This window comes from Danio rerio, chromosome 5 (assembly GCF_049306965.1).
Source record: "Danio rerio strain Tuebingen ecotype United States chromosome 5, GRCz12tu, whole genome shotgun sequence".
Taxonomy (NCBI): domain Eukaryota; kingdom Metazoa; phylum Chordata; class Actinopteri; order Cypriniformes; family Danionidae; genus Danio; species Danio rerio.
Window position 1 is genome coordinate 17,587,501 of NC_133180.1, and position 16,320 is coordinate 17,603,820.

Sequence of the window (16,320 nt, forward strand, 5' to 3'; positions counted from 1 at the left end):
ATATATATATATATATATATATATATATATATATACATATACAGATTTGTTTTTTGTTTATGCATTTGGAGCTGATGTTGTGTTGCACGCTGTGGAGCATGCGCAGGTCTCTCTCTCTCTCTCACTCAAGAGCTGCGTTTGATTGCGGTCCAGCTGTGTTGCGAGTGGGAGCATATATAAGCTGGAGGAGAGGAACAAAGGACGGATCTTTCTGCTTGGTGCAGGTCGCAAATCTCTGTCGTCGTCGTTGCTGCTGCTGTTGTACAGAGCGTCTCCTATCTCCTGCTCCAGACTGTTGGTTGACTTACTGGTGTGATTGATTGATTTCTTTAACTGACAATTTAATATTTTTCTAAATGGCTCGCCATTAGATCTGAGCCTGTTTGCTTTTCACTTATTAAATATATATATTATTTTGGTTATAAATAGAAGCGGTAGGTTGGGAATCGCCATTTAGTATGAAAACGTTTTCTCCTGGTTTGTGGCAGCGAGGGAGAAAGGGAAGTTTGTTGTAATTTTTTTTGGGGTACTTTTTATTTGAGCAGGTAAGTCAGAAATATTTCCCCGCAAGAAAGCTGTCTCTTGTTTATTATTTTGGCCTGGATTCCCCTCCGAAGAGATGCTTCTAATATCTTGGTTGTCTAAGAAAATAATAAACCTTGTTACTTCTTGATGAACGTTGTGATCATTGTGAGTTGGGACAGGAGAAGGGGATAACCCTAAATTTAGTATTTAAGTTTAATTTATTTATTTATTTACACTCTTGTTATTGTTCCCACCAACCCTAGACTGCTCGGGACGTAACAACCGTTTCTGGAGATTTTTTTTTAACTTACCAAAGCCATAAACCTAAAATGTAGACATCAAAGAACAATTTAACTTATTAAACCAATGCAGTATATATCAAATTAAAAAATCAAATGAAATGCCACTGCCTGGGCATTTAGTCATAATCAAGTGATCATTCTATCTCTGTTACGCCTCAATTGCATTTTCCAAGTTCAAGTAATTCACCTCACTTTTAGTGTGAATCTAGCCTTAGGCCCATTTCAATTTTCTCATTGTTAGAGATGTGTAATTATTGACCATTTTGAGGAATGTAAACAAAAGCAATGGTCCCAACGTATTTCCTGTTTTACATTTTTAATTTCTATAGCTCCCGAGAATATTTCCTGTTGTACATTTTTAATTTCTATAGCTCCCGAGAATCCAAAAAGAGCCACATATTGATAAATAATGTTAAGTTGTGATTGAATTGCCTCTTGTTACAGTTATAAAAACAGTTTGATAACAAGCAGGAAAATGTTCATGGGCCAATGACAAGACTAAATTGAAATGGTCTATATCTACCCCAAGCCAGTATACTGTGACCCATATACCCCTTATATTTTTCCCCTATTTCTGTTCAATGGAAAGAAGTCTAATAATTTTCAACACATTTCTAAATACTTTAAAGAGTTTTAAATAGTTTGAAATTGATTATCATCACATGAGATCAAGAATGAGTTTTACAAGCTTAAAATATTTTTAAATCAGTGCATGTTTGTAATAAATTACAGCAATTTTACTGTCTTTATCACCACAGCCGCATGTCAATACAATTTTAGAAGAAGACGCTTCAATCCCATTAAATCAGGTGTATTTTGTACATTAGCATATTGGATATCCATACAACAGTGGATATTAATGTGTATGCTGTCACATTTGCAATGCAAAAACATTGCAAAGTTGTGTGTGTGTGCCTATATGTGTAATTGTGCATGAACTTTGTAAAGACATTGTGTGTGACTCATCTTTGCAACTCCATAACAACCCAGAGGAAACCCACACGTACATGGGGAGAACAGGCAAACTCCACACAGAAACGCTAACTGACCCAACCGAGGCTCAAACTAGAGACCTTCATGCTGTGAGGCGATTGTGATGACCACTGTGCCACCATGCTGTCCCTAGTCATACCAGTAAAGACTTTTTAGTATTTTCTATATTTTTCGAGTGCCTTGGACAGACTTTTGCTGTTTATTCTGAGAAATCCCTTACCCAAAGAGGACCGACACATTATTTAAGCTACCCCTGAGCCCTTTTTGTCTGATTTTACATTTAAAATTGCTTTTATTCAAGCCGAAATAAACCAAATAAGAGTCTCTAGAATATATATATATATATATATATATATATATATATATATATATATATATATATATATATATATATATATATATATATATATATATATAATAAGAAATACTGTGAAAAATCCCTTGCTCTGGTAAACATCATATGTGAAATATATAAAGAAACAAACAAAAATACTGTTGGACAACAACCAAAAATATATTCTGTTTGATGTTTTTGTATAAGCTGTAGAGAAACCAGCATAAGGAGGTGAGCAGCTAAATAAAACATTTCTATTTATTTTCCTGGATGTGTTGAGGTCACACAGAAAAGAAACACAGAGGTAAAAGTTTTCTCTGCAAGTTTGCTTTACACTCTGGTTTGCTTTTGTTTTCAAACTTTTGGGCCAGATCTGAGGTTTGTTACAAACACAGCAAGGGGCAAGATGATTTTGAGTCTCTATAAGGCAGTCAAATCTCCACAGACAAAAGATCTGTTGTGTTTCAGAAACTCAAGACGAGTTTGTCATTGGATGTCGTTTTTGCTTCGTTGCTTTGCGGGTGGGTTGAAAGTGAATTGTTTGTTGGCGAACCACAGGTGGGCCTCTTTCAAAGACTAATGAATTCTAGATGTACCAACATTTCTACTGTGATCCATTATTTAGATCACAAAGAATAAAAAAGTCATTTCTAAGAGTCCATGCATTTGTGCCAACAGTGCTGTCTTGAGGAAAATGTTTCAGTTATAACAAATATTGATTTAATTGTGTGTGTTTTCCTCAGAATGCACAATTACTCTACAGATACTTTTGAAAAGAGCAGACAGTTTGAAATGTTTTCATTACAGGACCAGATTGTGTCAGTGTGTTGTAGGATTTTGACAGTACTGGTTGTGCTTATTTATTCTTTCTTATTCTTCTTTGCAGCCATGCACAGTAAAATTTATAAACTGAAATGTAAGTGCCTTTTGGTTAAAGTATGTACTTTATAGACATTTTGCAGTATACACTACCTGACAAAAGTCTATCCAAGTTTTAGGAACAAATAATAACTTGACTTCTAGTTGATCATTTGTTTTCAGAAGTGGCTTATATGAAAGGCAAAGGCCTCTAAGCTTATTTGACTAAAATAAAACATGATCACGCCTTGATTTTTAATTATTTAGGACAATAAGGTATGACTTTGCTTAGACAAAACTCTTTTCACTTAACAGAAATAATGTACAGTATAGAATATAAAGTCATGGTGCAGTGGAAATAATTATTATTGTGTATGATTCCCATAAGCTTAGACGACTGCATCCATACATATCTGCAATGACTCTAATAACTTATTGATAAAGTCATCTGGAATGGCAAAGAAAGCCCTCTTGCAGGACTCCCAGATTTCATCAAGATTCTTTGGATTCATCTTCAATGCCTCCACCTTCATCTTACCCAAGAAATGCTCAATAATGTGTAATTCCTGTGACTGGGCTGGCCAATCCTGTAGAACCCCGACATCCTTTGCTTTCAAAATGTTTGATGTGGAGGCTGAAGTATGAAATGGGCTGCCATCCTGCTGAACAATAGGTCTTCTAAAGTATGTGTGATGATTGGGATGCGGTTCAACAGATGATTTATCGGAAAAATCTACCTTCTGCCACTTTTCCCAAATGATCAACTAGAAAAAATTGTTAGCTAACAACTGTTAGTAACTAATTAACACAATAATGTTGTTTATTGCAATAATTTGGTGCAATATATCGTACGATAAAAAATAGATATCATGACAGGCCTAGCTGGCACCCATTGACTTCCATAGCAGGATACAAAAAAATCGAAGTCAATGGGTGCCAGCAACAAACATTCTTGAAATATATTACCTTATGTTTAGCAGAGGAAGAAAAAACTCAAATAGGTGAGTAAACGATGACAGAATTAGCATTTTTGGCTGAACAATTCCTCTAAATGCCTGCAATTGGTTCTTACACTCAACAAACATATCTGTGAGAGGTTACAAAGCTCAGCACTGCAAACACGAGCAGTAAACAGAAACCTTTCATAAATATGTAAGTGAGATTAAAATAATTATTAATAGATTTTGCACTAAAACAAAAAGGCTGGCAATTTTTTTTAAATTTTATTTAGCGTATTTTAGAATCTGTACTTTTTATAAATTCAAAAATATAATAAAATCCAGTATGTTTTAGAAGCATTTTATATTCACAGACTATGGTCTTTCTAGAAAAATGTATCACATGCAATTACAGTGTTTATCCTCTTAGTGTGACTAATTGCTTATTTACAGACATTTGAACTAGACTGTCCTTCATTTAACTGTAAACATGAATGATTTAAATAAAGCCTGTTGCCGTGTGCTATGAGTATTGGGATGCTCTTTGCTAAAGAGCCACAGGCAAGCTGAGCTGCAGTGGATACAGTGAGAGTTTGAGAGAAGTGGAGCTGGAATGATTTCCAATAGCACAGCTCATTGACACACCGCAGGCCTGGAGGCGGCCATTTTAAACTGTCAATACGATCAAGTCAGGAAAGGGCTTCATGGACAATGAATGCTACCTTTGTCTGTAATGAGTTTTTGCTCAAACTTTAAACTTGTATTGGTACCTCAGGTCATATAATACATACATCTAATACACTTCATTGAACATGTACACATAGACATCACCTATTTTCTATAGAGCTGCAGGTTAACTTATAAAACTTTAAAAAACTATTAGTTACTAGTTAATTAGTTAACATTATAATACAAAAAAATAATAATAATAATAATTATTATAATAATAATAATAATTATTATTATTATTATTATTATTACTATTATTATTATTATTATTATTAGTAGTAGTAGTAGTAGTAGCAGTAGTAGTAGTACTACTACTACTACGATTATTAATATTATTATTATTATTTCCTTTATTTAACCAGGAGATCACATTGAGACAGTACTGTATTCCAGCAAGAACAAGGTTTCACACAAAAATCACACAAAATAATACCACAAAATTACAAAATTACCATTCATTAAAAAAAAAAAAAAAAAAAAAAAAGATCAGCTCATAAAAATCCTCCTTACAGATCAACTTTATCCTCCTTACACTGGCTACCTATTAAGTTTCGTATTGATTTTAAAATATTGCTTCTTACCTATAAAGCTTCAAATAATCTAGCTCCTGTGTATTTAACCAACCTTTTGTCTCGCTACAATCCAACCTGCTCTTTAATATCTCAAAACATAGGGCTTCTGGTTGTAAATACAAAAAGTATTATTTGCACATCACTTCACCTAAAAATATATACATTTTTTGTTTGTTTTGTAGATAACTGACCAACAAAGAAATGCATTAAAATAAAGATACAAACGATATCGGATGAAATTTGTTACAAAAAGAGCATTTTTCCAACAAAATTAGTCTATATGAAGTGGTCAAAATTTGTTTCAATGTTTCCTGTTGCTATTTTGCGTTTTTCATGTATTTTTTTCAGTCTTATCAGGCAACGATCAAAATAATTCAAAATATCACTTCATGAGCCGTTCTTTTAAAGAGATTGTTGCGGTTGTTGTAGCTACTAAATCATATTAACAGGAACAGAAATTAACCAATTCAGATGTGCATTCGAACTGAAGCATTAGAAAATGTGCAATAGGCTACCATAAACAGCATAAATTCTACACGGTTTTGCAACCTTAAAGGGCTCCACTAACTATTAAAAAAATGGTCTATTGTTGCACAAATGTGTGAGCATTTTAGTGACTTTTCCACATGCAACATTAACTATTGTAGATAATCCATTAATGATGCTATGACTGTTTACAAACTACAGTGGCACCACCAGTATTTTGGAGCCATAGCATCGCGATACCACCATAGTACTGGTAAATCGTGCAACCCTACACTGTAGTATTTGAAAAGCGTTCTGTAAATACTGTACAGCTTGGTTTAAGGAGTGTGCAGCTGTATATATTATTGTATCATCTGCATACAGGTGTAACTAATAAATAATTAATTAGTAATAATAATTTCTGATAATAACTAATAATAATTAATTAGAAACTAATAAAGTTATGGTACCTAATAACCTTAACTTTTCCAAATTTGATTGTGATGCAGTAAAGTACACTTTTTGAAACAATTATCATTGTATAAATAACTACACAAATAAACTTTAATTGAATATATACATTTTAGTGTGATGTACAGAAAGAGTATATCTGGAGATTTTAATTATAGTGCAATACAGATTAAAAGGTTGCACTATTCAAGATCCAAATACTGTAGCTAATCTGGTGAAAAGTGGCACTAGAAACACCAAAGAACTGGTTTTAACTCCCATGGAGCACACATAAAAAATGTATACCTCAAATGCACTCTAAAAGCATCTGTCATGTGTACAAAATGCAGAACAGTGGCTTTAAAACATGTTTTAATACATCATTTATACACTCGCTGGCCTTTTTATTAGGTACACCTTGCTTGCACTGGGTTGCAAACTCTTTCTCCTTCAGAACTGCAGTAATTCTTAAAGATATAGATTCAACAAACATGCTTAAATAGATTCAACAATGTGCTGGAAACATCCTATAAATCTGTTGGTTCATATTCAGATAACAGCATCACAAACTTGCAGCAGATTTGCCAGCTGTAAATCTGTGATGCAAATCTACTGGAATGAGGTCTGATGAGTAAGTCTGAGATGATTTGAGTTTTGCGACATGCTAGGCTATTCAGACTTTTTTTGCCAGTATTCTATTTTCAAATTTTGCTTGGCCTAATTTTAGCCTCAGATTACTATCCTTTATGGACAGAATTGGCACCAGTGTTTCCTTCTGCTGCTGTAGCTCATCTGCTTCAAGGATTGCCATGTTGTGTGTTCAGATTTGCTACTCTCCATATCTCAGTTGTAACAAGCGGCTATTTGAGTTACTGTTGAATTTCTATCAGCATGAACAAGTCTACCCCTGCTGAAGAAAACAACATGACAGTAGTTTTGATGGTTTTGGAATGGTTTTAATGATTTTAGTCGGAATTAATATTAACTGTTAAAGGTTCTGTACTTAAGAAACAAATGTTCTTGAAATGTCCCAAAATACAATAGAAACCATTTAAATAAACTGGATTCAAAATATTATTGGCTTCAGTATACTCAAAATTCATTCATTTTCTTTTAGGCTTAGTCCCTTTATTAATCAGGGGTCGCCACAGCGGAATGAACCGCCTACTTATCCAGCATATGTTTTATGCAGAGGAAGCCCTTCCAGCTGCAACCCATCACTTGGAAACACCCATACACTCCCCATCACTCAAATACATACACTACAGACAATTTAGCTTACCTAATTCACCTATAGCACATGTTTTTAAACTTGTGGGAGAAACTGGAGCACCCGGAGGAAACCCACACCAACGCAGGAAGAACATGCAAACTCCAAACAGAAATGCCAACTGACCCAGCCGGGGCTTGAACCAGCGATCTTCTTGCTGTAAGGCAACAGCGCTACCCACTGCTCCGCCCATATTTAAAATATACTGATTAAAATTTGATGTTTTTTAGTTTTAACGGCATTTGTAGTGGACGACTTTAGTTCCTACTTTTTTTTTTTCTCTTAGCAGGGACTGTTCTTCTTTTACCTCAGGCATCAACAGGGCATTTTTACTTTTAAGAATTACACCATATAGGATTTTTTGCTCTTTTTCATCATTATCATTATGATCATTATGTTGATTGTGTGCAAAAATTCCAGAATATGGGTTTCTGAAATACTGAGTGTCAGTCATGTATGATGAACAGGCGTGGCTGCATTGCATGCCAGAGTGTGTGTGGTCACGTCTTAAGATGAGAAAAGCCAGTGTGGACGCAGATCGTTTTCATTCTAAAACGCTGTTTTACAATTAAAACATATTAGTGTAAACGGGGCTCTATGCATTTTGCTTCTACCATCACATTGTAAATTGGCACACCTTAAATGCTATTCCTTTAACCCTAGATTAACATCAAAGCAGTAAAAACACACAGTTTAAATATACTCTGTATCAGTGGTCACCAAACTTGTTCCTGGAGGGCCGGTGTCCTGCAGATTTTAGCTCCAACCCTAATCAAACACACCTGAACAAGCTAATCAAGGTCTTACTAGGTATACTTGAAACATCCAGGCAGGTGTGTTGAGCCAAGATGGAGCTAAACCCTGCAGGGACACCGGCCCAACAGGACCAGGATTGGTGACCCCTGCTCTATATAGTCTTAGCTATCAACTTAACTTAAGGAAAATCAGCAAAAGAGCAATAATATAATATGTAAGAGTGGAGTGTGTAAGTATTACAAGGTCAAATCAATTCTTCTTTCTTCTTTCTTCCTAGGTCATTCCACCAGGGAACAACAAGTCTGTGAAAGTGTTTTCACGCCTTTTTGGGATGTGAACAAAATTTGCTGTTGACTTGCAGATCACATGCTTGTATAGAGTGGACATTATTTTTATAAAAATAAATGATTGCAAACTGCTGACCATCTGTGATCATTTTAATTGCATCACAAGTGTCTAAACTATAATATAAGAAACGTTTAAATTGTTGATTCTATGTGCTATGCAGAAAGCTATTCTCATCTAAAGTGTATAAATAACTATACACACCTATAACTATGACTCTGCACACTAAATCTCTTAGGCTATTGGATATTACTGCAAAAAAGAACTTTTCAGTAACCAATATGAGGCATCATGGGGATCAGCTCCAGTAATATTGGGCTACAGGCCTAGTTTCTCTCTCCAAATAGCTATCAGTCAGAGACATGAATAATGAATGGGATTTCGGCTGTCCTGCTACTCTCACACAATAGTGACCTTGACCAGATTTCATACGAAATGAAAAAGTCCACTCTCTTTGGCAGGGTATATCCATTGCTCTCGGGGGTTTAGGACTGAGCTGTAACAAAGCTCATTTCAGCAACTTGGTTTTAAGCATAAAATGAGTATTTCAATGAAGAGGCTCGTGATATGAGTGGACTACAATTTTGGCTTTGGCATGATAACTGCCTCTGGTATCTTGGTATGAATATTAAATTAGTCTCATCATCCAAAAATTCAAGATGAAGCCCTCTCTATTTGTTGTTGATATATTATTTACACTTGCTTGGAATCATCTTACTTGCATATAGCCCAAAAATGTGGCAGAATTTTATTGTATTGAATAAAAATGTCTCAATATTTCAAATATGTGAATAAAACAATGAATATTTATAGAGATTATCTGATTGGTCAATAGGGTTTGGGGATGTCGACCAATTTGTCATCGTACAAAGTTTAATGTGAAACATCGCAATGGACGATGGCATCGTCATCATGTGAAAAAAGAATGATATATATAGGAATTTAAAAAAGGATGATATTTTGAAACACTAACAAGTTAACAGCTTTGAAAGCTGTTCCTGTCACTTTAATAAACAAATATATATGTAATAATAATAGTAAAAAAAACATTAAAAAATGTTATTTTACATACCACTTTCCTTCTGATGTTGGCCATTGCAGTGTAAGAAGTGGTTCCTAGCATGCCAGCCGATCAAATTATGTATCACTAGAAAGCCCAGGATATCCTCTGAACAGTACAACCGGACTTGACAGAGTATTTTAAAAAATGTAAAGAAAATTCATAAAAACGCAACTACAGAGGACACAAGTCAATGAGCGGGGTCTCAGGAATAGACTGAACTGTTTTCTAGTAGTCATCATATATGATCAGTCATTATTTATCTGACAAAGTCAATAAAGCAGACACTCGTTTGCTGATTTTGGTGAAAAATTTTAAACAATCTAAATTGTAAAGGTTTTATTATATAATGAATCATTATACTGAAGGAAATAATAGCAAGTAAATATGTATATTATACAGCTTAATATGAAATAAAAATACATGAAATATATGTAAAACACTATATTAATATTTTTCTCCAGCTATTGAATAGCATTTATTTGCTTAATTTTATAATAACCTTTTTACTAATGTTTTCCCACATTAAATACTATGGTAATTTATAGTAAGATCCAGAATTAGTTTATTACACTTAATCTTGCAATTAGCCAGTCTATTATGTTTTCAATGTGTATGCGGATATGTGAATAAAGTCTAAGCGTTTTAACAAATAATTTTTATTTATATATTTGAGTACCAAAACTGCACAGATGTTGAAAGGATCAGTATGATATAATAATTAAATAATGACTGAAATGGGAAACTGAGTTCACAGTCGAATGAATGGAATGGCTATCGTAGCATGGACAGTCTAGATTGTTATATTTGTGAAATACAGTAGGTAGTGATAATGCTTCTAAGGAGTTATTCGCTGTTAAACAAGAAAACTATGGAGGAAGACTGATCCGTCATTATTCATACAGTATATGGTTCGCCGCTACCTAGTTTGTATGGCCTGGATTGTGTGTCCTGAAACGTGTGTGGGTCTGCAGCTGGATATATCTCAAATGAATAGAAAAGTCCAACAAATTCAAGGTAATGGAGCAAAAATGACAGCTGAAGTGAAATGTGAAAAATAATGTCAGAGTGTCAGTTTGTGGCATTACAGTTACTGTAAGTCTGTGAATGTTGTTTCTGATTTTTTTGCTAATCACACATTTTTATTCAAAGTTACTACCCTGAAAATAATTTTATTTTGAGCCTGCATTCAATAAGGCCCCATTTACACTTGCGTGTTTAAGAATGAAAACTCTCCTTGTCCACAAGTTTTTACTGCGTTTTAGAAAACAGCAACAACAACAAAAAAAACTTTGTTTATATTATACAGTGTATTCTCTCATTATGAACAACAAAATACAGATCGATGTAAGTGAGAGACTATTGATTTTTTTTTTTTTTTTTTGTACAATTTGTCCTAGACTATGTTAGTTTTTTCCTAACAAAATTAAAATGAAAATTTAAATGCCTTAAAAGATCAAATAATAAATTAAACTTTCCAAATAACTACCTACAGGTAAATGCTCTACTATAGTTGTTGTCACCAAACTCTTCCCGCCCTAAGGCTCCGCCCAGGCTGGTTGATTGGCACTCCTCATTTGCATTTGATTTATCATTTGTGATGTCAGTTTGAGCATTTAATTTATAGTTTGAGAATTTGATTTATCATTTAAATGTTACAGGTTTATACTTGATAGTTGATCATCAAAATTAAATATCAAATACATTGGATTTCTCATGTGAGAATGCATTTTGATTTATTATTTTATGGTTTTAGCATTTGACTTATCATTTGAATAGTTGTTTTGAGTTTGACTTATTACTTGATCTTTTTATACATTTGAATTTTCATTTGAATTGTGTTGGGAAAAACCTACCATATCAGACTTTGCTAACACACAATGATGAAACGATGACAATAAAATGGAGGTATCATTTTACAAGAAACTACTTTTTCCCTTTTTCATCTTTAAAATTTTACTTTTATTTAATTTTGCGTTTTCTTTTTTATCTTATTCATCATAGCATCACACTTATGATCTATTCAATTATTGTAGTTCTTTTTCAGTACATTGAACACTGTTTGACAATCAGAACGTGTCTTCATTTGATTTATAGTTTGAGCAGTTGATGTATTATTTAATCGTTAAAGGCTTATACTGAGTTGTTCATGAACATTAAATATCAAATACATTTGATTTCTCATTTGAGAATGTGTTTTGTTTATTATTTGTTTATTATTATTATCTGTATATTAATTTATCATTTGATAGTTTGAGCATTTGATTTATCATTTGGTTAGGTGTTTTTTTGATTTATTATTTGATCTTTTTAGGCATTTTGAATTTCGGTACGAAAAAAAAACACACTAGACTTTACTAAGACAAAATGTTTTAATGATAACAATAAATCGGAGGTATTATTTTACAAGAAACTACTTTTTCCATATTTCACCTCTAAATCTTACTTTTATTTAATTTTGCTACTTGGTGTTTCGTTTCAACTCCGAAACTGACTTTCATTTCTTATACATGTTTTCCATCATAAAATTATTGTGCAGACAATCCATAAAACACAACAATAAAAACAATACAAAATACAGAAGTTACAATAATTATAATGCTAATTTAGATAAATGTGTGTTAAGTAAACCAAGTGAAACTGGTATAAAGGATTTCTTATAATCCTTTAATTTCTTATAGGTTTAACCTACACTTAGGGACTCTACAGTATATCTCCTACCAGAGGGAAGCAGTTCATAATGTGGAAACACAAAATGAGTTGGATCATTCAGAATCCTTTTCACCTGATTGAGGACACAATTCTCATATAAAACTTGAGGATTAAAATATTCATCATGCACAATCATTTTCCATCCTGTCTTTAAAAGATGCATCAACTAAGATTTACACTGTACAGATAGGTTGCCAAACCACACTGTGATACCATATCTAACAATACTTTAAACAATACTTCAAAAAGAAATGCTTTAAAAAACAACTTCATAAGCTTCTTGATAACTCCAAAAAGATGTAGATGTAACCTCTGTACAAAATATAATCTCTGGTGTAAACGAGAGCAAACCGACTCTACGTGTGTTTTCCGTGTAAAAGAACTGTCAATGTAAATGCACAAGTACTTATAGACCTCTGACTGAGTAATAGGATGGTCGTGTACGATTACTTTAAGATGGTGACCTATCCATTTTGGGTCAAATACCATCTCTTCTGTTTTCTTAGTATTTATTTTTAGCTTATTTGTATCACACCAATCAATAAACCGGCTTATTTCTAATTGGTGGATAACACTTATTGTTACACATTACAAAATTATTTTTTGTTTTGTGTAACACCATATCACAGTTTTTACTGTAATATGTGCATGCGTGAAATTTGATGCAGTAAAATGGAAAAATCTTTAAATTTGGAAAGTCTTTTGTCCTCAAAATAAAACCCTGATTTTAGAGTTACAAATGTATCAGTAGTCACCAAAGAACACCGGTCCCACTTTATATTAAGTGTCCTTAACTACTATGTACTTACATCAAAAAATAAATACAATGTACTTACTGTGTTTATAATGTATTTGAGAACACGTGCTTTTGAGTTGGGATAGAGGTTGGGTTATGGACAGGTTTGGTGGCATGGGTAGGTATAAGGGTGGGTTAAGGTGTAAGGGATGGTCAACAGTGTATTTTACAAATGCATTTACAAAAGATAATTACATTGTAATTACATACATGTATTTAATCAAAGCATAATTACACAGTAAATACATGTATTTACACAATAAGTACATTGTAGAAAACTATTAGTTCCTGTGTAAGTACATATTAGTTAAGGCCACAATATAAAGTGGGACCAGAACACCAATATATACGAGTACGCCATGCAACCCTACAGTATTTACCGAAATTTGTATGTTTCCCCCTCCATGTTCTCTATGGAAAAACACCAACAAATCCTCTATGATAATGAAAACATGAATACATTTATTGCACATCCAGGAAACTAACGCCACCTTATCACTTGTAAAATATTCATCTCTTATATCCCTAGTCATTTATATTTCAGAGAATGTTCTCATGCATTATGGAGTGGTGAGCTGGATGCCCTTACCTGATTGGAGCAGTTTCATCTCCTCTGTCCAGCCAATCCTGAGGCGGGATGATGTACATGCACCACAGGCCCCAGTTGTAGCCATGAGCCGCATTAGCGTATTGCTGCACCTCAAAGGTATTGTACTTGATATTATCTATCGCAGGGAGGATTATCCTAGTGTGATCTTCTTTCACTCTGGTGAGGATCGGCTCAGCCCTGAATAAGTGATAGAGATCAGACAAAAAAAGAAAGAAGAGATTGGGAGTTGAGACACATTGAGCCTTTCTTGCTTCCTGTACAAATAGTGCTTGTTATATTCCTTCTACACGGAGCAACAGAGGTAAAAGCATGTGTTAGGGTGTCAATGTGAAATGTTCTTACAATATTTTCTTAAAATGGTTCTTCAAAACACCTATAGCAGAGGCTGAAAGCAGTGCTGATGGGAGAACTACATAATTCTGCAACTGGGAAACATTTTATAGCACAGAAAAGTCTGTTCACTTGGTAGAGAGTAAGCATTTTGGTTGTTTTAGCAGTACAGCAGAATCCAACTGCAATAATAATGGCACATAGATGCAATATCAATATGTTCCTTTCAGAATTACACTTTTTAGCTTATGGACAATGACAGTCAATCTGAATCCACCCTGCTTTAACCCTTAAATGCATACTTGAAATGCCTTAACACTTAAAGGTGCTGTATGTAAGTTTTCGACTCTTCTAAAGAATAAAAATACCATAATATGTTTGCAGATATTTAACATTATATATTTAATATTAAACATGCTAAGTGAACATTCTTGCTTATCTGATAAACAATGCTAACGTTGGATATTCTGCTTTGAAAATGTGCATTTCATGCCGGAATGACAGTTTACCCAATTATTTTAGCCAATTATTTTAGCCAGTTTAGCCAATATTTTAGCTCTCCATGGTTGTCTTGGTGGAAAACAGCGTATTTCTTTCATTCAATCAGGAGGCATCTCAGAGTGGGTGTCCGCAACTGAAATGCAACCTCTGGTGGACAGTAGCAGACTCCCAAATGAGACGCAGAATCAATGTTCCATGTGAGGTGGTTTCTAATTAGCAAATAATATGAATATTACGAACGTAAACATTAGGTAAGAAGGTTACATTGCAACAAAACAACACGCTACATGACGAGATTTGCAGTGTTAAGCAATTTGGCTGTTTGCACAAGACAAAACAAGACAGAAACATACAAATACAGCCATTCAGATACACAGAATAGCGCACTCGCTGCACTCCGACAAAATGGTAAAGCCACCTTTTCACTGCATGTGTCAAACAACAAACAGACAGGAAGTCATTTATTTCAATGGAGAGTAGTCCAGGAGTTCCGTTAATCTCCGTATGTGAAAAATTCGAATTCGACTTTGAGCTGCGAATTTGTTAAAATTAATAGTGGGTCGTTATCGGTGTTAACGTACTGCGTTAATGCAATACTCTTATCGCACGATAAAAAAACATTGTCGTCAATCTATTCTCAAAGTTGGGTTGGGAGCTGGGTCTATTCTACACAAGCTATGATGACTTTCACTTTGATATTTTAGCACAGATGTATACCTGACTGGTGAGCCGTCTGAAAAAAAAAAGTGGCCTTCTGAATCAAATCAGCAAAATGCCCTTCTGGATATTTTACTTACTTTGAAGACACTACTGACTACGCTTACATGGACATCTGTAATCTAGTTATTTGCCTTAATATACAATAATATAATAAAGGTGTTTAGGTGAAGTGCTTTCATGTAAGAGTTTCCTGTAATTTTGGGTGACTTTAACTGCAGTTCAACAACATTACATTCAAGCCCCTGTGACAAACTGTTGAATTAGACGCAAATAATGCCACTAATATATGCAAACTCCACGTCTTAATTCCACTTCTGTTATGACTTTAGTAGGATTAAGGTAATCAAATATTGCTGTTTGGAGCTTATGTAGGCATACAGTTCAAATTCATCTTTACCTGAATAAACAGTTCATAAACACAGTTACATCTTATTGAACATAATTTATTTTCATCACCAATTAGATTGTGATGCATTTAGGAAACAAGAGATGAGCCCCTGCTCTAATACGCCACCTGGCTTGAAAAACCTGTCTTTTAGGCATTATTTGGGTAGCACACATATTCTGAATGCCTTTGGCAGAATTCAAATGAGACATTTTAATCTAGATCAATTTCAAGATTGCAGTGAGATTAATCTAGATTAAAAAATGAATCTATGCCCACCTATAGTTAAAATGTTTGAACTGTGACTAGATCGTATGTGACCAGATGACCAAGGTCTATATTAAAAAACCTTTCTAATCATAAATGAGTATTTTTTTTTTTATGTTGTCTCCACTTTTTAGTGGTCTATGGGTTTCTAGTATGCATTCATTCATTCATTCATTCATTCATTCATTCATTCATTCATTCATTCATTCATTCATTCATTCATTCATTCATTCATTCATTCACTCATTCATTTAACCATGGTGAATGCACAGAGAATAAAGGCTCTTTTTGCACTTTATTTCAGACACTGCGAGAATCAGCTTTTCTTCCATGGTGCATGACAACACTGAATTCTGTGCAAGTGCCACAAGGGGGGCACATTCTGACGTTTACAAATGTCAT

At 33.9% G+C, this 16,320-nt stretch overlaps 1 protein-coding gene across 3 annotated transcripts in view; it reads right to left on the reverse strand.

The window, feature by feature from the left end:
- galnt9 (polypeptide N-acetylgalactosaminyltransferase 9) overlaps window positions 1-16,320 on the reverse strand; it is a 182,842-nt gene that overhangs the window by 66,148 nt on the left and 100,374 nt on the right. For all 3 annotated transcript variants that reach the window (XR_012406761.1, XR_012406760.1, XM_001337982.10), the window contains exon 5: window positions 13,695-13,892. Coding sequence is in view for 1 of the 3 variants with exons in the window: in XM_001337982.10 (XP_001338018.1) it covers window positions 13,695-13,892 (198 nt within the window). In the remaining 2 variants the exon portion in view is untranslated. The remainder of the gene's footprint in view (window positions 1-13,694; window positions 13,893-16,320) is intronic.